We start from the raw sequence: 24083 nt of genomic DNA on the forward strand, positions 1-24083 counted from the left end.
TTCAACAATTTTAAGATGAATCTTAAAAACGTTATTTTTCAGTCGGATACTACTTGTATAGCAGCAATTTCCTTTTTTCTTTTCCTGATCTGAGGCTCTGGAGGATTTTTTTAAAAAGGGAAATAAAGTCCGAAATCCGTACCAAGTTGAAAAATAGTAGCCTGCACTCAAGCCTGGTTATAAAAACCAAGCCCCATAGGAAAGCGCACAAAGTACCCCAGATAGTTGTGAAAAAAAAATATCGCCACCCTGTCCAACACGTTGAACGTGCACTATTTTTTATGTACTGGGAACCAGACCACAATTTCTCGCGTTCACTTAGGTAACTTGTATTCATATCAGACAGGTGCCGCTCCATCGGTTCGTCGCCGCCAGGGTGACCGTTTTAGCCGATTTTCGGCTAACTTTGACAGATTTTTTTGGTTAAAAACGAGTTTGTCAGAAAATTTGACAGAATGGATATTTTTGGCAGATTTCTGGCAGAAGTCTGCAAAAATGGATATTTGACAGAAAACCATAGCAAATTTGAAAAAAAATGGTACATTTGTATAAAAAACTTTTAATCTTTTCAAACAAACCCTATACATAATGGGACAGGTTGGCTGGTCTAGGTGCTGAGGTTCACAGAGAACCGGACCTCGTCCTGATCGACGCCTGTTTTGCCTGAAATTTACGCAATAATTTCATAACATCATTTTTTTGTGGCTATAGATTGTTTATACTGTAATTTGAACCTTAATTAAGGCAATACTACAACATCTGCATGTGATTTTAAGTGTTTATTGTGTATTTCGAGTAATTCTGGGGAATTTGGCAGATTTTTTATAAATCTGACAGATTTTTGAAGTGCATTTAGCAGACTTTTGCCATGACCTTACGGTCACCCTGGTCGCCGCGTATACATGCATTGTTTTATTCGTTATCTGTTTACTTTTATAATAGCCAAGGCAAGAGGCTCGTCACATTTTGATGTTTTCATTGGTCAATTTATGAAGGTGTGTGGTCATGTTCTGAATCGCGTGACTCTCCAAAAAAAAAATTGCGACTGGTATAAGTAACGTGTAAAATGTTGGTGATTTAATTCAGTTTCATACTTGCAACAGAGTTCGTTAGTTTGTCTCTTTCACTCAGTTTTTCATGTCTTTTACTACACAGCGACATGTGAATCGTGATGTCTGGTGATGCAATATCAAGTGAGTCGTAATTGCGTAGGGTGCGCTGCAAAACTGGTAAGCTTGTTTTTTTGTAAACATTGGTAAATGAAGCCTCAAGCAAGGTTGTGATTAATTTATGAATTCATTGTTTCCTCCATGGAGCTACCAAGTGCAGCTGGCTAAGCCTAGTATTAGATAGGAGCTTTAAAATTTTGAAATTGAGGTTAGATTTTTTTTGGGGGGGGGGGGGTTCATCAAAACTAAATGTTAAAATAAAATTGATAAATAAACAAGGCCTAAAAAAGAAAATTGTATTGATTGTATAGCACCCTTGCTCATGTGAACGATCGAGGAGGCCTACACCATTATAAGATATTAAATTATCATTTCTCGTCGGGCGAATGCATGGCGTAGTGCTAGTAGTGGATAGCGCACCCGCCTCGCAGCAATGCTGCTCGAGTTCGAGTCCCAGCGTGAACTGATGTTTTTGAAACTTAATTTTTTTGTGTCCCAAAAATAAAAATTGTCTTCTTTTATTGTTTTAAATCGAATCTTACAGTTAATCGCAGAGTATTTTATCTACTTTTTCTGATTCGTGGCTCTGGAGGATTTTTTTTAAAGGGAAATAAAGTCCGAAATTGTAAAACATAGCAACCGATGAAAAGTGGTGTGCAAATGAATACACATGGATATTTTCACCGGATGACGTAAGCCCAACCCCGACCCACATGTATGACTATGAATCTGAGGGGAAGGAACTGGACACAGGCTCCTGCTGCCTTTGACAAAACTTTGTACATGTATTTCTTATTAACCCTATTAACTCCCCAGGCATTTTTGCTAGGATGCAACCTCAATCCTGAAAATCCTCCAACGGCCTCCATGTAAAACTTAAATACATCCTCAGTCCTGCAAAATCCTCCATTATTTCTTGAATGTGGTCCTTGGAGGGGTGACCACTACCTCAATCCTGCAAAATTCTCCAGCAACCACTGTCAGTATGTCGAGGCAGAGCCAGTGACATCCTGGAGCAGTGCGGAGGATTTCAAGTACATTAATATTGAATTATCTAGGCCTAAATATATGCACAGCTAGGCTGAGCATCAACAACACAAGGTACGGCCCAAGATCTTGACACAGCGCATCCTTTAAATCAGTTGCACATTTTTGCCATATGTATTCTTCCTGCAAAATCCTCATCCTGCAAAATCCTCAATTTTGCAAAGAGGATTTTAGAGGATTTGGGAAGGTTAGGGTTAGAAAGGGTTACAAGGGCCTGTATTTAATTTAAATGAGCTGTTGAGTTTCATGAAGAGCGCAGTCACATTAAAAAATAAGCTAAAACAGATAAGATCTTGCACTTTTGATTTGGGTATTGATTTTCTCCCCAGTGATTATCAGTGCTACTTAAATAAGATACCAAATTGAAGGACTCTGTAACTACCATGGCCAGCATCTCTATCGCAGCATTCAACCGTGCAACCTGCAGCACCACATGCATCAAGACAGCGATGCACAGGTCTGCATTGATGAAAAGTACTGGGTTGAAACACAGATGTCTAAAGATACACTCCAATGTCTTCCGGTCCTCGACAAGATTGAGCTCAGGTTACGTTACCAGGCAGAACATCGGGGTTGTTGGTGTGCCCATCCATGAAGGACAGGTTAGCGGCTTTTGCAAAAATCTTCGGTTTTATAAGAGGATGGACCCTTTCATGTGTGTCTGTCAATCAAACTTTGCGCATTGACCAATTGAGGCATGACTTTTGGTCAGGTGACCACATTCGTCAGGTGACCACATTGGTCAGGTGACCATTTTATGGTAGCTTGAGAAACTCCAGCTCCAACGCTCATTGGTAATTCGACATTTAGAGCTGGAGGTCAATCTACTTTGTATCCAGGGTCCAAAAACGGCCGAGGCCATCAAATTTGGCCTCCACTAAAATGGTCCTGTCCCCTATTAGCCAAACCCAGATGAGATTAAACATACCTCGTACCATGCAGCAGTCATTCACGAAGCAAATGATCGACATGAAACAGAACAAGCTAGCCTTATGCATGTTATGGTAAATTGGCAAATTGTGTCACATGAATTGTGAGGAATGTGCACGAACCAAATATGGGTTTACTTTTGGTCAAATTCTTGTTAACATCCTACTTATCGTTGAAAATCTGAGGCTCCCAATACCACTTCCCCTCCCCCCCCCCCAAAAAAAACCCCAACCCAACAATTCTGCCCTGTGTAACCAAATAACTCTAGCTCCAACACTCATCGTGCTCGTGGCATTTGGAAATTAGCGAGTATAGTAGGTATTTCCAAGTGCCGGGAGCGTAAGGGCTGGTGTTACTCAAGCTACGTTCATGTACCAGCCAACACCAGTACATGCAGGGTAGATGTATAGGCCTAAACTACAATTGTACAAAGTGCGGTAATTATTAACCCTAACTCCCTAGTCCTTTTTGCTAGGATATAGAGTCAATCCTGCAAATTCCTTCAATTGGCCTCATGGAAAAATAACATACACATGTAGCCTCAATCCTGCAAATTCCTCCATTATTTCTTGAATATGGTCCGTGGATGGGAGACCACTGCCTGAATCCTGCAAAATATTGACAGTGACTGTCAATATGTTGAGGCTTGGCCTGCAGTGACATCCTGGAGCAGTACGGAGGATTTCAAACATAATCCAGGCCTACATTTATGCATGGCTGAGCAAAAACAACACAAGGTCCGGCCCTAGACCTTGACAAAGTTCATCCTACAAAATCAGTAACGCACTTTTGCCATGTAACCTCAATCCTCCAAATTCCTCCACTTTTGCAAAGAGGATTTTGAAGGATTCAGGGCAGTTAGGGTTACTGCACAATGCAACAAAAGGTGCTGGACATTGCATATTTGTTGCATTCAACAGGGTTCTTATTCTCTTCTGTTGGATCTTGTTGCATTTTGCAGGGTGCATATAGAGACCATATGATGGACATAAATTTTGGTTGAGCCACAACATAAGCATAATGTTTAACAAACAAAAAAGGAAAAGAATTCTGAGGGGTAATGAAATTTTTACATTGACTTTTATATTTGTAGGGCCACATGGGTGTAATGTACGGACCATCAGTTATAAGAGAGGCTGGCTTGATGTCAAGATTTAAGCAGATGGGTGAGTACACAGTCCACATATTTAGCATCACGCTGACTCATGATGTAGGCCTATAGATGCTTCAATGCTCAAATTTCAAGAAAGTTTCTACCTAGATTTCATTTTCCCTTGATCAAAAAGTATAACTACAAAAGCAATTTTTTTTCCATGACTGGTGCAAAAACAAAACCTTAAAATTATTTGCTGTTTGAATTGAAAAGGTATTAAAATGTAAAGTGAAGAACATGGGCCTTTTATTGCTAAAGATAATGCGGTAACAAAAACCGATATAAACAATAGTTCTTAAAGATTAACATTTTGTTTGGTTTTACCATTCAATTTGAGCATCTGATACAAGTGACCACAAATAAGGAACTTCAAATCAGTGGGCTCTGTCCAGCATTGTACTGTAGTGAATAATTCGAACATTGTGCTAACACTTCAAATCTTCAGCATTTATGGGAAAAGGGGGGGGGGGGGCTGTTTGCCGAAAATGGAGGCGAAACCTAAACATTCAAGCGGAGAATATATTTGCTCATGTGGGTGAAACTTTCCGTCTTTGAAGTAATTAAATAACCAGTTGACAGCAGAAGAAAGGTTGGAAACAAAGAAAAAAGACAAGACGTACCTCCTAAAAAGAAAGAAAAAAAAATGGTGAAAAACAAAGGGGGGCTTTTTCCGGCTGCATCCCCCTTTGGATCCGTCGCTGCAAGTAGTGTTCATGCTTATGATTCACACTACAAAATGTTGAGTTTTTAATTTGCTTACACTACAGATGAAGGAATAGGCCTACTACTAGTGGAGCTGCTTAGGTCCATTTTTGGCCCAAATCGTGCACTTTGTGGTAAAAGCATGAAATTTGGCAGATGGGGTCCCAATGGGCTAGAATTCATTTTAAGATCGTGACCCATCCTGGATCTTGCCCATTTTGGGGGGCGGAGCTTGATTTTTTTTAAAAGGGGGTGCAAACAATACAAACTCATGAAAACTGTATTTAACATCCATTTTCCTTGTTTTTCTATGGTTTGAAATAAACTTAAACATAAAATATAACATTCTAGCTTTCGAACACCAGTTAATTTACACCCATTTTGTAGGCGTGGCCTAAATGTACAAAAGAGGCGGTATATATTAGCAGTTTGGTTCTAATATAGAAAACATTATTCGGTTTGGTAGTAAAATCCTGAAAATTGGCAGGTCTAGTTAAAAATGGGCTGAAAATAATTTTAAGAGGTGAACACATCTGGGATCTTGCACAATTTTGGGGGGCGGAGCTTGATTTTTCAAAAAGGGGAGTGCAAAAAATAAAAAACTCAGAAAAACTGTATTTAACATCCATTTTCCTTTGTTCTTCATGCTTGAAATAAACTTAGACATGAGAAATAACTTTATGAGAAATAACACGTTAAAATTGTGCAGCAGCAGGATTCCAGTCGAACCAGTGAGTTTGGTGGTTTGAGACATCATCTTACATTGAAAGACATCATCTTACATTGCCGACGCGCATGGCTATGGCGACGCGCGCGCATACCAGAAACCAGAGCCTTTTTTGGCCTAATAATCGTTTTCTTCGTTTTGTATGAATAAAAAGGAGTAAATGCTTCAGATTTCAAATATGCACTTGTCATTTACAAGGCTGGGTTGGGGCAACCTTGAAATTATAAAGCAAAATAATTCTGCGCAAAAACTACTGCATTTATTAAAGTTCATAAAGTACAAATGATACCATATATGTTTGTATGAATAAAGCATGGCATTTGCTTTTTCTACCACTTTCGAAGCATTTACTCGCATCAGTATGAATGAAAATTAAGCAAACACTTTTACTAAAAACCATTTGCTCTTGAGTAAATGGCCTGCAAAATGTAAAGCTTTACATGTTTATAAGTTTGCAGAAAATAAAACTATCATAACCGAAACGGAAAGCGGCACCGGGGAGGGTCACGTGCTGGAGGACAGATACAAAAAAAGCGCATCAAACGCGACGAACGCAATGCCGTTTACGTGCACAATGCGCTGTGCATCGGCACCCATGGTCTACATGTGGATTGGGTTTTCAGTCCCTACCTGATTCCGTGGGTTTTCCCCAGACTATTCTTCTGGGGTTTTCCTCCCACTTCTAAAACTGTAATTTCTTCTCATTGTCTTCTCTCTACGTTTTTTTTGGGGGGGGGTTTGCGAGCTACAGTGCCTGGGGCATGCACTTTTGAGGATCCTTGGTTTCATTACCAGAAAAAAATTATTTATCGTTTACTTCGTTTCGTATGAATATAAAGGAGTAAATGCTTCAGATTTCAAATATGCACTTGTCATTTACAAGGCTAGTTTGGGCAACCTTGAAATTATAAAGTAAAATACTTCTGCGCAAAAATTACTGCATTTATTAAAGTTCATAAAGTATAAATGATACCATGTTCGTATGAATAAAACATGGCATTTGCTTTTGCTACCATTTTGAAGCATTTACTCGCATCTGTATGAATGAAAATTAAGCAAACACTTTTACTAAAAACCGTTTGCTAAATTCTGAAAATAATTACTTTTACCTTAAGCTTTTGCTACACTATAAGCGTTTACTTCGTTTCTTATGAATAAAGGGAGTAAATGCTACACATTTTTAATATTTACTTGTCATATTTCAAGGTTGGGTTGGGGCTACCTTGAAAATATAAAAGCACATAATTATGCGCAAAAATTACTGCATTTATTAATGTTAATCGTGAAAAAGTACAAATAATACCATACGGTAGTTCGTATAAATAAAAACTGGCATTTGCATTACTCCCATCTGTACGTTTCGTATGAATATAAAGGAGTAAATGTTTCAGATTTTAAATATGCACTTGTCATTCACAAGGCTGGGTTGGGGCAACCTTGAAATTATAATAATTCTGCGCAAATAATTCTGCGCAAAAGCTACAGCATTTATTATATGTTAATCGCGAAAAATTAATATTGTGGCGGTCTTGTGTCGACGATGCCTTGGATATTGCTCTCTGCCGACCCGACGAGCGGCTGTGGGGAAGGCCAGGGGAACAGGTCCGTTTTGGGGCAGTCTACCGCCAGGCGCTCATGGAACACACTCACTCGCGCTCTCCCGCAAACCTCACGAACACACTTGGGGAAGGGTTAACGTCCAATGAATAGATCAGACACTCGGGTATTTAGGGCTTCACTGCTTTATTATAACCACTTGGAGACCCAATAAGATGCGTCCTACTTAGGTGCGTCCTACTTAGGTGCGTCCTACTTAGGTGCGTCCTACTTAGGTGTGTCCTGCTCAATTGTAAGAATTGGCCCCTTTCCAATAATCGTCAAGAACTGGAATGCTTCCCGTACCAACCAACCTGAGTGAGAGACTGACCACAGCTGTACTACACACGCTCCAGCAACTCCAAGTCTCTGAGCGGGAACTGTGCTACGCTTCGCGCCACAATTAACAGCTAAAGCACACAACGTGAGCAGTGCAATGGGAGAGTGCAATCCATGGACGAGTGAAATGGAAGAGAGTGAGTGCGCGCGCGACACGCGCTTATATACCCGCGCTGGGTACCAACCAGCCACGCTACTCGCGCGCTGTACAACGGACAGAAGTCCGCGTACCAACCAACTAAACTACGGTGAACCTAGCGCGCCAATATTAACTGTTCCGCTACAATATTAACAAAGTTCATAAAGTACAAATGATACCATGTTCGTATGAGTAAAACATGGCATTTGCTTTTACTTCCAATTTTGAAGCATTTACTCGCATCTATATGAATGAAAATTAAGCAAACACGTTCGTGTAGGTTTTATATGAATTAATCCCTAATCCCTATGATCTCAGAATAAATACAAGATTTCTATTGTTTTAGCCACTGTGACCTTGACCCTTGACCTTTCGACCCCCAATGCGATAGGCCTATGACCGAAGAACGATCCACAAATCAAATTTGAAGTTCACATGTAAAGTATTTCTCAAGTTATCGCGCTGAAAAAAATTCATTTGTTTTAGCCACTGTGACCTTGACCCTTGACCTTTTGGCCCCAAATGCAAAAGGCTTCTTAGGATTGCCAAGGACAATCTACAAACCAAATTTGAAGTTCATATGTAAAGTATATCTCAAGTTATCACGCTGACAAAATTTCTGTTGTTTTAGCCACTGTGACCTTGACCCTTGACCTTTCGGCCCCAAATGCAATAGGCTTCTTAGGATTACCAAGAAAAATACGCAAACCAAATTTGAAGTTGATATGTACAGTATTTCTCAAGTTATCATGCTGACAAAATGTCTTTTGTTTTAGCCACTGTGACCTTGACCCTTGACCTTTTGGCCCCAAATGCAAAAGGCTTCTTAAGATTGCCAAGGACAATCCACAAACCAAATTTGAAGTTCATATGTAAAGTATATCTCAAGTTATCACGCTGACAAAATTTCTTTTGTTTTAGCCACTGTGACCTTGACCCTTGACCTTTCGGCCCCAAATGCAATAGGCTTCTTAGGATTACCAAGAAAAATACGCAAACCAAATTTGAAGTTGATATGTACAGTATTTCTCAAGTTATCATGCTGACAAAATGTCTTTTGTTTTAGCCACTGTGACCTTGACCCTTGACCTTTTGGCCCCAAATGCAAAAGGCTTCTTAAGATTGCCAAGGACAATCCACAAACCAAATTTGAAGTTCATATGTAAAGTATATCTCAAGTTATCACGCTGACAAAATTTCTTTTGTTTTAGCCACTGTGACCTTGACCCTTGACCTTTTGGCCCCAAATGCAAAAGGCTTCTTAGGATTGCCAAGGACAATCCACAAACCAAATTTGAAGTTCATATGTAAAGTATTTCTCAAGTTATCGCGCTGACAAAATTTCTATTGTTTCAGCCACTGTGACATTGACCCTTGACCTTTTGGTCCCAAATGCAATAGGCTTCTTAGGATTACCAAGAACAATACACGAACCAAATTTGAAGTTCATATGTTTAAGTATTTCTCAAGGTATCGCGCTGACAAGATTTGTCCGGACACACACACACACCCAGGTTTACGCTACATACCTTGTGTGGACATTCCTTTGTTTTCGTGTAGTTAAGAAAACTCGGTACAAAAAATAACTTTACTTAAACTGTGAAAACTCTTTCAACCCAATTTTTTTTCTATGATTCCCTATAGTGTTTCTCTTCATTCTGCTACGGATAAACCTAACCCAAAAATGCCTCTAAACCTGTTTTCCAGAAAGGGCAAAACGTTATGTGGACACGGCTTAGTCCACATAACGTTAACACAACCTGCATTATGTGGACATCTTTTGTTCACAAGTCCACATAGGTAATGTAAGACAAACTCACACACCCACCCACCCACGGAAGGACAAGGCGGAAACAGTATGCCCCTTCGGCTTCGCCACGGGGCATAAAAACGCCTGAAAGGGCACCCCCTAGCACGTCAAAGAAAGTTAGACTATTTTTAATTTAAAAACCATTCATCCAAATTTTACCAAACTTACCCTTAGATATTATATAGAAAAACATAATGACTTCGTGAGGCTTCGTGACATTGCTAATGCATTATTTAAGAAGTTACATAATTTCTCGAAAAAACCCAACATTATTCCCTCCTTTTCAGTCAGTAACACATTACTCCCCCAAGTCCCAACATCCATCTAATATAAATCCAACAGTATACACTGCAAGGAATGGACGCTAGCCCCCCAAAAATAAATTCCGTAAAAAAAGAAATTGCATTAGCATAAAGAAGGATTGTGATGTACATGCGAACGGTCTCCCCCTAAAGAAGAAATAGCTGTGACAAGGGTACATTAGTTAATATAGCGTGAATGATTTTAGGATTTTATTGGCGCTCCCCATTGAAAATATGGCATGAACCCCCCCCCCCCCCTCCCCACCTATTGATTTTCGGAGGCCTAAGTGTCTGGAAAAAATAACCGTTCAACATTTCAGCACGCCTCCCTGAAAAAGTTCTGGATCCACCGTGCTAGCCCCCCCCCCCCCCCCAAAAAAAATATTGGTTCTAGAACCGCGCCTGAATGGACGTATATTCTGTGCACATTTTTATGTTTATATGCCTATATATATATATATATATATATATTAAACATATTAGAAGAGCACTTTCAAGAAATCCTTCATTGGGCCGCCCCTAGTTCCCCTCCCTCTCCTTGTGATCCCCATAGTGTTTATAATACATGCACAATTAGGAAATGCCGCCATTGTAAGTATACAGGGTGAGTGAACAAAAAAGGAAACCCAAATGACGGGACCATTTTCTTAATAACGTTTTGCATGTAGTACTTTCAAAATCTAGGATATGAAAGCCGATTCATAAGCTTTCTTTTAGTACAAGAATCATTCAAATCACTCATATGTACTTTTCAAGTTACGGAATTTTAAACACAACCACTGTTTTAAAGTTCTGTCCACGTATCACAAAAAATGGTGTGTCTTCGTTCAGCAAAACGAAAACAATTCCAGCGCATCCCCCTATATGTGAATTGTTTTCGTTTTGCTGACAGAACTTTTAAGACGGTGTTTGTGTTTAAAATTCTGTAACTTGCAAAGTACATAAGTGATTTGAATGACTCTTGTACTAAAACAAAGCTTATAAATTAGGCTTTCATATCTTGATTTTGAAAGTGCTACATGCAGAACTTCATTAAAAAATTTTGTCCTGCCATTTGGGTTTCCTTTTTTTGACTCATCCTGTGTAAGTTACTTGTAGACAATCATACCAATTTAGATATGATTTTTTTTATAGCCGCCTACTTTAAAATGTAGCTCCACCCCTAAAGGGCAACAATTAGTCTTGCAACCGTTTAAACTTATCTTTACAGTGTATGGTAAACATAGTTAACCGATAGAAAAGTTGTGTTTTTACCAGCAAAAATGATGATTTTCCCTAGTTTGAGTCAAGCTGCTCTAATGTACCGCCTCTTTACATATTTAGGCCACGCCCGCAAAAGGGTGAAAATAACACGTTAGAATGTTAGAATTTACAAAGTGAATGTAAAATACAGTTTTCTGAGTTTTCTTTTTTTGCACTCCCCTTTTTGAAAAATCAAGCTCCGCCCCCCAAATGGGCAAGATCCCAGATGCGTTCACCTCAAAAAATTATGTTCGCCCATTTCAATTGGACATGCCAATTTTCAGAATTTTACCACCAAACTGAATGACGTTTTCCATATTAGAACCAAACTGCTAATATATACCGCCTCTTTTAACATTTAGACCACGCCCACAAAATGGGTGGAAAATTAACAGGTGTTAGAATGCTAGAATGTCTTATTTCATGTTTAAGTTTATTTCAAAGCGTAAAAAAACAAGGAAATTTGATGTTAAATACAGTTTTCATGAGTTTGTATTGTTTGCACCCCCTTTTTTGAAAAATCAAGCTCCGCCCCCAAAATGGGCAAGATCCAGGATGGGTCCCGATCTTAAAATGATTTTTAGCCCATTTTGACCACACATGCCAAATTTCATGCTTTTACCACAAAGTGCACGATTTTTCGCTTAGCAGCTCCACTAGGCCTATACCTAGCAAAAAAATATGAATGCCAAGTTTATATCGCATTAAGTGAAATATTCAATCTTTCAATGTCTAAATTTGTTGCCTCTTATTTCTTCTTTGTGTTTGCCAGGGTTGAATGTTGTAGATCATGGTGATTTGAAATACGAGTCAGTCCAAGAAGACAAGGTCCAAACGGGAGTCTTGAAGAGTAATAGGACGCTAGGAGGAGCGTTACACAAGGTATGCATCACCCCAGACTGGGACCTTGAGTGCCAAAAAAAACCATACAAAACAAATTCAGCCAAACTTTACTCACTGTTTAGCTGATAAAATTCTGACAAATTTTCATGAGTCGAAGACAAGGGTGATCAGTATTTCACCGCCAAGTTTGAGGTCTCAATTCAATTTTTAAAGGAGACTTTTTTTCAATTGTTTGCACCTGAGAGTGCAGCCAAGTGACTTCAATTTGAAGCCTAAGACTAGACTGGTGCATGTCCAACTTTTTGAAAAGATAAACCCTTTAGTAGTCTGGTGAAATGACTGTGGAGAATGTGTAGAAATAGAGACAAGGTACCGGATGTTTCTTTTAACGTAGTTGATTGATGCAGTACTAAAGGTGTGTTGGACTGGTTGTTTCATATGCCAGTCTATTTTCTTGTGTTGTATGTTTTTATTATCTGACGTTTTGGGACTCTCTTAAGTACACAGTGCTGAGAGTCCCAAATTTTCAGACTAGCACATGTACTACTCATTCTGCTGCTAATTGCATATTGGCCAATTCAGTTAACCTTGGATGGAATCAGATTTAATCGGATATGATTTCAAAACCAAAAGCTATTATAATACTGATGTCTGTGCGTTTTCCAAATTTGGAAAGCCTAATCAAAAGCTATTCCTCCAGCAAACATGTACATGTCTTTTTTTAATGGGGGGCGGGGGGGATTTTTTATTTTTTTTTTCCACTCATTTTTAATGTTTGCTAATAAAGTTCTCAATACTTGTTACATGTACTGGCATCAAATCAGCCGTGCATCCTCTTTGCTCTGAAATTTGGCATGCGAAGGATAACTGGATGACTGCATCCTGAATAATAAGCTAAGGCCAAAAAAAAATACCTCGGTCTCTGGTCAGCGCGCGCCTTGATTTTAATCATGTGCGTCAACCTTTTTTTTTTTTTTCAAATTAACACGGAAGCAACAACAGCACCCTTTATTGCCGCACCTCAAATTTGTGTACCAAGGAGCACCAAGGAATGGGGAAATTGCTCCAAGGCAAATGATAAAGGGCACCAAGGCAAATTATGGAGGACACCAATGTATAATGAGGACACAAAAAAGCAAAATAGTACCCACCTTGTCTGTACAATTCAAGCTTTGAAAAAAAAAAAAAAAAAAAAAAAAAGTGTCGCCGCATCAATTCCGGAACTTAGGTCTGACCAGAGACCGATTATTTTTTTGGGGCCTAATACATTTCGTTTAGGTTTGCGTCCAAGACATGTTTATATTTGTCTCAGTCTAATTCAGTGTGGCATATTGCCACATTTAATTCCATTCTTCTTTTGGTTAGGTATCATAAATGTGGTTTTGTCCAAAAAGGAACTTGAGGAAATGATAAAGTCAACAAGAGAAAACAAGAATTTAATTTATTATGAGCCTCATGTTTAAAAGGAAGATACAACATTTGCAAACATCAAAGAACGGAATGATCAAATTATCACGTAATACCTTACTGAATTGTTAGGGAATGACAGTCTAAAAGCATCCTTTAAAACCGTGGCTCCTGGTGTGCTGTCATTTAAAAAAAACCTGTATTTTTCCAACGCTGGTCGACCGACCAGAGTTGGAGAAAACTGGCTTTTTTTACAAAAACTGTTCCTACTTTTTCATATTTAGTTATTCTGACTTTTCTTTGCAATTGATTACACACCTGTGAAGCGGTTCAAGCTTGCTAGACTTATTCTCTGACCTAACAATTCCCCAAAGTGTATTAATTGCTCCGTTTCATCTTAAGTGGGGGTCAGGGAACCAGACTACAAGAATATGATAGAATAGAATTACATGTAAGTCAGTTTAACAATATTTTCTGTAACATACTAATCCTCCAAATCCATTTATTTCTGAGAATTGCAGCAAAAGCAAATGTTGTACATTCCCTTTAAACATAAGGTTTTCCAATAATACAGGCATGCAGCTTTTCCTCGGTTCAGCTGATTTTGTCGTTACAAAAATATTGTGTAATGTCTCATACACCTGTACTTGGAATGTCCTCTTTTTGTTACTCTCCAGTTCTATACCTGATAATATCAATTCACCATGCAACTTATTTTTTCACTTATTTTGATCAGTTTTGTGGATCATAATATTATGGAGCATTCATGGTGATGGTTTTGGTAAACAGAACACAATCAAGCCTTTTGCGCATGTTCAGTCTGATGGGCTTTGCTGGTCAATGGAATGGAATGCACTTTGCTAGGGTCAGGGGTTCACTTATAAAGTTCGCAGGGGATCTCGATTTAAAACAAGTGTGGTTCGTGATGTGGTTGATGGTGCTGTTGAGTGACAACTTGCTTTTGTGCCTGAGGCATCTTTGCCTTAAGTCACTTGCCAGCATCAATGAAAGGGCTGATAAATTCCTATGACACTGTTTTGACTGCTCTCAACATATTGTAGAAACTAATGTGTACTTGCATTTAGGAGTTGACAACTTTCTCAAGTGTTATTTGCCAAAAATAATTCCCTGTCCTCAAATGACCTCGCACAGCCCCCCCCCCCCCCCCCCCACACACACACACAAAGAGCCCTGTATAATTAATATTGAAAACCTATTCTATGCATTCAGTATTCACAAGCATGTGGTAGAGTTTGTGCATCACTTAAAGGGAATATACAACATTTGCAAACATCGAAAAATAAAACTACCAAGTTTTTGCGAAATACCTTAATAGGATGTTGGTAAATGACAGTCTAAAGCATCCTGTAAAATTATGGCACCTGGTATACTGTCATTTTCAAGAAAAGTGGTATTTTTGTATCAATTTCCAACGCTGATCGGCCGATCAGCGTTGGAAACAACTGGCTTTTTTTTTCAAATACTGGCCCCAATTGACCATTGCACTTGTTTGCAATCGATTACAAACCTATGAACGGGTACGAGCCAGCTAGACTGGTTCCCTGACCTTACAATTCCCCAATGTGTGTAAACTGCTCTGTTTCTTCTTATATGGAGTCAGGGGACCAGACTACAGGAAAATGATCGTTTTTCTTGGTTTTTATAGCACTTTCGAACCCAAAACCTCCAAAAAGTCAGTGTAACTATATTTGCTTTATATTTCCAACCCCCCAATTCCATCCATTTCTGAAAATTACAGCAAAAGCAAATGATGTATATTCCCTTTAAAGGGAAAATACAACATTTGCAAACATCAAAAAACGAAATGATCAAATTATCACGAAATACCTTACTGAATTGTTAGGGACTGACAGTCTAAAGCATCCTTAAAATCGTGGCTCCCGGTGGGCGGACATTTTCAAGAAAAACTGCCGACCAGCGTTGGAGAAAACTGGCTTTTTTCAAAAACTGTTCTTAATTTTTCATATTTAGTTATTCTGACTTTTCTTTGCAATTGATCACACACCTGTGAAGGGGTACAAGCCTGCTAGACTGATTCTCTGACCTTACAATTCCCCAAAGTGTATTAATTGCTTCGTTTCATCTTAAGTGGGGTCAGGAAACCAGACTACAAGAACATGATAGGTTTTCTTGGTTTTTCCAACATCTACCATGTCTACAAGCCCAAAACATGAAACAAGTCAGTTTAACAATATTTTATTTAACATACTAATCCTCCAAATCCATTTATTTCTGAAAATTGCAGCAAAAGAAAATGTTGTACATTCCCTTTAATTCTGTCTCACATGCCAATATTGTGAAAATTCATTTGAGTGATACACTGTAAATGGCTGGTGCCTGGTGGGGGACCCTCGACTGCTGAGCAGAGTTGGTTGCCCCAGCCATACATGTACATTACTGTTCAACATCAGCTATGGTGGCACTCGGTATGCTCAACTGGATTAATGTTGAACATGCATTTCAGACCGGCGTTTGTTGAATATGCATTTCAGTCCATGTCTCATTGGAAAGCCAATAAGTAGGCCTATTGCTAGAAAAAATTGAAATTTAGAAAAGGAATCTTTTTTTGGAATGATAATCAAAAATAGCACAGGGAACGCGACTTTCAAATTATCTTTTAATACCTATATTTGGTGCCATAGTCTTTGCTCAAGGTGATTTGTCACACAGCGTTAGTGTGACCATCGTGTCTCTCAACAATTTACCTTTCCAGCTTTCGGACACTGTCTACAGCATCATGAAAGACCACGACCAGGCCTGTGTGGCGCTGGGCGGGGACCACAGTCTCACGATAGGATCGCTGCACGGCCACGCCCAGGCCGAGCCCGATATGTGCGTGGTGTGGATCGACGCCCATGCCGACATCAACCTACCCCAGGTATCCCCCTCGGGAAATCTCCACGGTATGGTGCTGTCATTCCTGGTGTATGAGTTGAGGGACTATATGCCTACCATACCAGGGTTTGAATGGGTCAAGCCGTGTATGTCGGTCAACGACATTGCTTATATTGGGATCCGAGACTTGGACGAGTGCGAAAGGTAAGATGTAAAAAAAGGCAGGTCGAATTGGGTGACTCCAACATTTGGGCAGGCCCAGATTATCCTATAGGCACAGTAAGCACTGTGCATAGGGCCTACAAATAATAGGGGGCCTACCAACAATTTGAGGGCCTACGAAAATACCGTAGTGTGCCATAAAACAAATACACCCACCCCAACACACACACACGTGTGTAAATGCCGGCAATCGTGGACGCCCCATTGTCCCTAATCCTCTTTCCTTTGTTTGTACTCTAACTTTTTAGCGACAGCTCTCATTGGTTTTGTACACGATTTGAGATCGTGGACGTTCGGTCAATCGTGGACGTATTGTTTGCGCCCAAATTCTTTTGTCCTACGTCCACGATTGCCGGTGTTTACATACTCACCCTTACACAGGCATAGAAGAGGGGTATTTCCTTTGTTCTCATGTACTAAAATTTTGCAATGTGGCACACTAATTTCAAAATGCTCTTATTTTAACCAGAATTAATTTCCTGGGCTGAAATTTGGACTAAATATCCCTTTTCTAAAACTCTTCCATTTGCGACGGATCAACCCACCTTGGAAATTCCTAGTTTTTGAGTAAAATCCATATATCTCTTTCGTGAAAAACTTGTGGGGTACCAAAACGGTACCCCGCAAGTCGGTGGGCATTCCTTGTGAGGTACCTCCCGTTGTTCAGGTACCCCATAATGCAGTGTTTAAACGTTCACCCATCTTCGTAAACACCGGCAATCGTGGACCCCCCATTGTTCCTAATCCTCATTCCTTTGTTTGTACTCAACAGCTTGCATTGGTTTTGTACACAAATTTCAATCGTGGACGTTCTAGATCCGCTGTTGAGTTGCAATTCACACTCCATATTAGGAAATGATTCTATTCAGTTCTAAATTACCTCAAGGCACACAAGCCTAGGAAAGCAGGGTGAATTTAGAGCCCTCATTTGATCAACTTTTATATGAGACAAAACAGTTGCTAAATAGTTAGCAATTGGACCATGTTTTTGAAGGCCTTTTCACATTCGACAAATATCTCAGGAGTGGCTCGACCTGGATAATGATGACATAAACATACATGTACATTTATGTGAGGCATTCTGGCAAAATGAGACGGAACTGGGCACAGGTCGTAGTGGAAAAATATGCAAACAATCCGAATGGGGATGATTTTTTTTGACATCACATTTATTGATATTTGTAATGTTTGATATATCTACTACACACATTGTAAAGAAATAGTATTAAAATTGTGTTATTTCAGTGTTTTTAAGAAAACCTTTCATTTTCATGACTCCAAAACTCAAGACTTTGTAGGCTTTTTCTCAGTATTTTACTTGTTTTTACACGTCGATAAATGTAAACTTTAATCAGCCATAACTTGTCATCTGAATGTCAGATTGAAGTGCAACAAATGGTGTTGGAAGGGGAATTTTATTCTCATTCCTGCTACCTGCAAACTCTCATTTTGACCTTTGCCCAGTTCTGTCTCATTTTGCCAGAACGCCTCACATTTGACATCAAAAGCCCTGTCACACTGCTGCAAATACAGCTAACGTGTGCCCTGACGTTTTTTGAAATTTGGGTGTACGTTCGTGTAAGTTGTCATTCGTTCGTGACACGTTTGACATAAGTTGTATTCGTTAGCGGTTCGTAGGGGTTCGCAGAGGTGTGCTGGGGTCTAGGAAAATTTTGAGTGGCGACAACGTAGTGATCAATACGCTATGTATACGTTGAGCATTCACTGTGTGAACGTTTCGCGCGTTGGGTGTAGGTTGCTTCTTCGTCAGCTGTTCGGACATGTACATCCAACCCAAGGATCTTTGTCATAATAGCGAATGCCCAGCGTATACATGTATAGAGTTTGTCTAATGAATGGCTAACGAGTGTGACGACGTGGACTTGGAGAGCGTATTTATGGGTCAGCGGAGACACGTCATGTGACCAGCTGCAGCACGCTAGGCATACGTTGGCCATTCGTTGTGTACGTTCAGCATTCATTGGATGGACGCTACGCATGTGTTGTCATTCGTTACTATGGACGCTAGTTATATGCTCAGCATCCGTTCCTCATTTGTTGGCCATTTGTCTTATACGTCAGGAGTTCGCAAAAAAAAAAAAATTGGCCGAGAATTTGAGCGTATCTGGACTTTGCCAAATTTCGAGAAAAAAATTCAGTACTCTAGGCATAAGTTAGCCCTATTCGCTACTATGTGACAGGGGCTTTACCACAGAGCCACTATAGAGATAACTTTCGGCCCCAGAGCAAGTCAATCCAGCTCCTCTCTCCCTTGAAAAAAAACCCAAAATGCATGGAGAATCTGAAATCATGTTTCATTATCGATATTTGTCCTTGTTTGTAGTTACATCATGAAGCAGAAAGGAATCACATGTTTCACCATGCATGACGTGGAGAAGATAGGCGTGGCAGAGACGTTAAGTCGCTCCTTAGAGAAAATCAACCCAAAGTAAGTATTTTGGTTTCACTGGCAAATATACCTGATAACAATAATAGTCACATATGTGAAAAGAATCCCAGTTTATGTCCAATTGGATCAATGTAGTGTTGAGTGAAGTACACATCATACCTATATTAGTATTTTATGTCTGGCTCTTGCAGACTTTTATGCAAAAAAGGGTTGGACATGTCAACAGTTCCATTTCAAATTTCAGGGGCAATCTTTTTTTTATATGTGATGGTCATTCAGGTTTTTTCTGCCCTCTGTGTTTGAGGATTGAACTTGGATGTAAATGCAACATTTTCAGCATACTAAATCTATTTGATCATCATTTGTCAACAACTACGACGTTGGCCGCATAAGATCCAATGGGGATCATGCTACCGCTCCTTGGGCTGATTGTTTTCGGCGCGCCCGTCCTTCCTTGCGCCACTTCTTCTCCGCCGCATCTGCTCCCTCATGGACTGCTTTCCGCCACGCTCCCCTCACAGCACATAGCTCCTCCACTCCGCATTGAGGATTGAACTTGGATGTAAATGCAACATTTTTAGCATACTAAATCTATTTGATCATCATTTGTCAACAACTAACAAAAGCATAAATGTCGGAGGCAAGCTGTGAAACCGAGTTGAAGTATTCACAGGTGACATGGGTGGCTAGTGCGTAAAGTGCTTGCCTTTCCACCAATGTGGCCTGGGTTTGATTCCCAGCTCGGACCATATGCGAGTACAGTTACTCGGCAACCTAAGTACTCGGCAGTATTCGGTACTTGGAAAAAATACTCGACTACAACACTGGTAAACAGTTCCATTTCAAATTTCAGGGGCAACCTTTTTTTATATGTGATGGTCATTCAGGTTTTTTCTGCCCTCTGTCATGTCTGTGTTTGAGGCTTGAACTTGGATGTAAATGCAACATTTTTAGCATACTAAATCTATTTGATCATCATTTGTCAACAACTAACGAAAGCATAAATGTTGGTGACAATCTGTGAAACCGAGTCTTAAGCCGTGTCTGCACTGGCCTTTTTTTTGGAAGGTTTTACTGAGACGATGGTAAACTGAAAAATGGTCAAATGTGATCCCGTCCGTGCTTGGACTTGCGAAACGGGAAATTTTACCCAGACCACGTGGGAGAAGTAACCGATCCAGCTGTGTCAGTACAGTATAATGATTCACGCAGTATAGTTTTTCAGCCCCCGATACGCACAATATAATACATGTGTTACACACGCCATTTACCTGCACAATATAATGGTTATATACACACGATATTATTTCATCTTGACACGCTAAATCTTGACGAAAAAGCCATATTTTGACGCATTTGTGATGGACGGCATCAAAGCCATGCCGCTGTACGATGTTCCATACAGCATGGGTCAGACATGCATGGCTGCAGCCTAAGGTGCCTTTACATGCCTTCAGCTCAACCACGTTGTAGCCGCGTCCTTCGCAATTAAACTTCTCAGCTGCGAGTAAGGATGATTGGCCCCCAAATTAGTATTATTATATTACAAGGAAACCACAAGTAAGTTCATAAGTAACACAAGATGAACATTGACAAAAGTATGCCTTTGTCACTGTTACTTTTTTTACATGATTTGAGACTGGATGACTTGTGAGGACATCGTAACAGCTTTGCTGTGACTTCATCATACTCATGTACATTCACTTCTTTCTGACTGGTCACCATAGAGCTATATTAAATTACTAGAGCGCTAACTTCGTGTACAAAGTAATGCCTGCTGGGCGCATCCATGTTTGTGCACAAACCTATGGAGACATAGAAATTTTGTACGGCTTTTGTAAGGCTATTTGCATATCTGCGTTTGTATTCCATACCGGTGTGTTTTCGAAGCCAATACGCCCAAAACCGAAACGCACGATCAGCAAATGAGCGTGTCATTTTGCTGTACGCAAACAGCGCAACGCGTGCGCGTATTCGCTGCAGATGCGTTTTGCTGTCACGTTTTTTTGAACCGTCAATGACGTGCTTAAGTTGTTTGCGCATGTTCTATACTTGCGCATTGCATGTAGAGTACACTTTCAAAATTCAATCCATCTAATTTCGTTATGTTACATGTTCTACAAACACGCACATGAATTCAAAATGTCTGCGCCCAAGACGGCTTCAATGCGTCTCCGCGTGCAGAATGACGCGTTAGCGCTCTAGTAATTTTAATATAGCTCCATGCTGGTCACAAATCCACACCAAATGTGACATTCTGATGTAATCACAATTGGAGTCAGACGCTGGGTCATAAGTATCCTGATTGAATATTTTCTGAGATTGGTAAAAGTTTTTGTACATGTATGCTTTATTTATATTTTAAGGGGTAATCGACCAGTTCATCTAAGCTTTGACATTGACTCGTTTGACCCCCACGTAGCTCCAAGCACAGGAACACCATGTAAGTACACATCCAATGTAAATCATGTGGAATTATGCTGATGCATGAGCACGCTGATGGGACGGATCCAGCATCACACTCATTTGTACAGTGCATGATTTTGTGCTGTTTTGTCTGATAGTTGCATTATCGGTCTTTGGCAACGGTCTTATTTTTTTTTACACGAATTCATTGTTGCAGTCAAGCAAAGTCAGCCAGTATGTCAAACAGAATGATTTCATCAATAGTTTGTCATAAGGGCAATTCCACGGTTATTTACGTTACATTTTCGTAGCTTGAGTAACCGATTTTGTGCGTCTTGTGTATCATACATAACACATTTTTCTGGATGTCATCTTTGGTGCTTAGGTAGGTCAAGGTCTACTCTATCTACCATGGGGATAACAGTTATTAAACCTTTTCAGTAAGGTAATTACAGCCCAAGGAAACTCAAAAGTACATCAAAAATGTAACGTGAGTAACCGTGGAATTGCCCATAAGTTTTCTTTGGTGCAGTGTATTTTTGCATGAGTTCAAATGGTCATACTGGCAATATTTGGTAACGATGTTGATGATAATATTTCATGATCAGTTGAAGTGATTTTGTTGTTCAACATTTTCAGGTTTTGGTGGTCTGACATACAGGGAAGGCCTGTATCTTGCAGAGGAGCTAGGAACAACAGGTTGGTTGTGTTTACATGCATATCGAAGCACAGTTGCACTAGGATAAAAGGGAGTGATTTAGTTCAATTCTTTCTGGTAATGACACCAAGGATTACTACATGTGTAGCTCGCAAACGTTGAAGAAGATAGAGGGAGATGACCATGAACAATTGTTCAGAGATGGGATGAAACCTTTATGGAAACCCATGGAATCAGAAAGGGACTTGAAACCCAATCGACGTGTCTGCCTGGTTTGGGATTGAATCACATGAGTGATTTGAACGATTCTTGTACTAAAAGAAAGCTTGTGAATTGGGCTTTCATATCCTAGATTTTGAAAGTGCTACATGCAGAACTTCACTAAAACAATAGTCCCAACATTTGGGTTTCGGTTTTGTTTTACTCGCCCTGTATTTATTCCATTGAAAACCCTGACAATCCCTTAACCCCCCCCCCCCAAATAGAACAACATCATAAAGACCTCCCCCTTTCCTGTTTTCCATATCTTTTCAATAGGTCTGGTGAACATGATAGACGTGGTGGAGGTCAACCCAGAGTTGGGCTCGCAGATGGAAGAGGAGAAGACATCCAAAGCAGCCGTCAACATCATCTGTGCTGCGCTGGGTGAGACGAGGATGGGCTACGTGCCTCCAGACTACCACCTACCAAAGCCTTAATGAGGGGCTGTACAGAGGCCACTGCTATCACGAGCGAGGGGCGGTTCTGCAGAGGTACTTCAGGTACTGTCAATTTTAACCGTCCAAGGGCTCCGTGCATGAACTGTACCCAGCTTGCAAGAGCCTGTCTTACTTCCTCTGTCACTGTTGGGAAGTGGCTTGTGCACCGAGTCCATAAATCAGTTCTGCTGCGCATGTGTACATCAAGACCCCACAATTTTATTCCTTCCAGCGTATGTAAACTGCTAAAAAATCTTGCTCCACTTATGTAGGGACTTTATTCCATCTACAAGGAAAATTGCAGACTGCATATTTGGCCACTACTGCCGACATAAACTCATGTACATTTTTTTCTGTCGTATTTTAGCGTAAGCTAAAATATTGTCATATTTTGATGTACACATGCGAAGTTGGAATTCTGAACTGAGTTCTGTCAAATTCGAAAACCTTCCGTGGAAGCAATATTTGTTCAAAAGGTTGAAATGTGATGTGAGAATCGATTTTTTTTTTTTTTTGTTACTGGTGACTGTACGTGTAGGTCTTTCCCACCATTTGCCTTATTGGATATAAATCGTAATGCAAATATCATGGCTGGAGTAACTGTTTTTGGAACTTACCAAAGTTAGTGATAATCTGACACTTTTGAAGTGATGTAATTTAATATCAGCAAATTACGGAAGCTTAAAGTGACCATCCTGATTTCTGAGATTTCGTGATAAATTATCACGTAAAGATGGAATGGTAGGAATGCTGAAATAATTTAAGAAGTCTTTCTCTGAAGCTACATCTCAGAGAGACGTCTTTCTTTGAAATGTTATCTCGGAAGACCAGAGTTGTAATGAGTCACTGATTTTTGTGACTTGATTCGAGTCATTTCATTTTAAAGCAGTGACTCGAGTCAATAAGGGTTAGTCGAGTCACAGTGTAGTCGAGTTGAGTCGAGTCGAGTCCAATATTTAGCTCGTCAATTTCGAGTCACGAATATCAGGCATGCAACTTTTCTTGGATCCGCTGATTTCCTCGTTTCTATTTCTCAGGAATGCCATTACAAATTGAAAAACACTGTACAAAGTCTTGTGTAGTTTGGAATTTCCTCATTTTTTCTAAATTCCCAGTTGCATGCCTGGAATATTTGAACACTATGTAACAAACAAAGACAAGAGAGAAAGTCATTTGTATCACTGACAGTAAACAAGAAGTGAAACTGTGATCTTACAGGCTGTCTTCTTTTGCTTATCGCTGACAATATCAAAACCAAATTGCATCAAACAAAACTGTTTCTGATTATTTAAAAGTGGGCATGTACTATTTAATTTTTAAAAGGAGGGCACAATTAGCCGGTGTTCGAATCCAAGAGCTTAATAAGAAATGGCCCAAAGCCAATGATGAAACCATAAATTGGAAAATGTGCTAAAGTCCGGTTCCAG

General features: G+C 39.8%; 1 protein-coding gene across 3 annotated transcripts; it reads left to right on the forward strand.

Annotated features, from left to right (window-relative positions):
- Nucleotides 1–931: 931 nt before the first annotated feature.
- LOC119741760 (arginase, hepatic-like) lies at nucleotides 932–23593 on the forward strand. 3 transcript variants are annotated; one of them, XM_038217644.1, is made up of 10 exons: nucleotides 932–995; nucleotides 1156–1229; nucleotides 2546–2818; nucleotides 4240–4312; nucleotides 11929–12038; nucleotides 16141–16466; nucleotides 18829–18933; nucleotides 21261–21337; nucleotides 21940–21999; nucleotides 22496–23593. In XM_038217644.1, exons 3-10 carry the CDS (start codon nucleotides 2600–2602, stop codon nucleotides 22654–22656), a joined length of 1131 nt encoding a protein of 376 aa, XP_038073572.1. In that variant the 5' UTR covers nucleotides 932–995; nucleotides 1156–1229; nucleotides 2546–2599; the 3' UTR covers nucleotides 22657–23593. The 3 variants fall into 3 exon arrangements, with proteins under 3 accessions (XP_038073572.1, XP_038073573.1, XP_038073571.1); XM_038217645.1 differs by having other exon boundaries at nucleotides 1156–1193; XM_038217643.1 differs by having other exon boundaries at nucleotides 932–1229.
- The last annotated feature ends 490 nt before the right edge of the window (nucleotides 23594–24083 follow it).

The sequence above is a fragment of the Patiria miniata genome, unplaced genomic scaffold (assembly GCF_015706575.1).
Source record: "Patiria miniata isolate m_02_andy unplaced genomic scaffold, ASM1570657v1 HiC_scaffold_5, whole genome shotgun sequence".
NCBI classification, from domain to species: Eukaryota; Metazoa; Echinodermata; class Asteroidea; order Valvatida; family Asterinidae; genus Patiria; species Patiria miniata.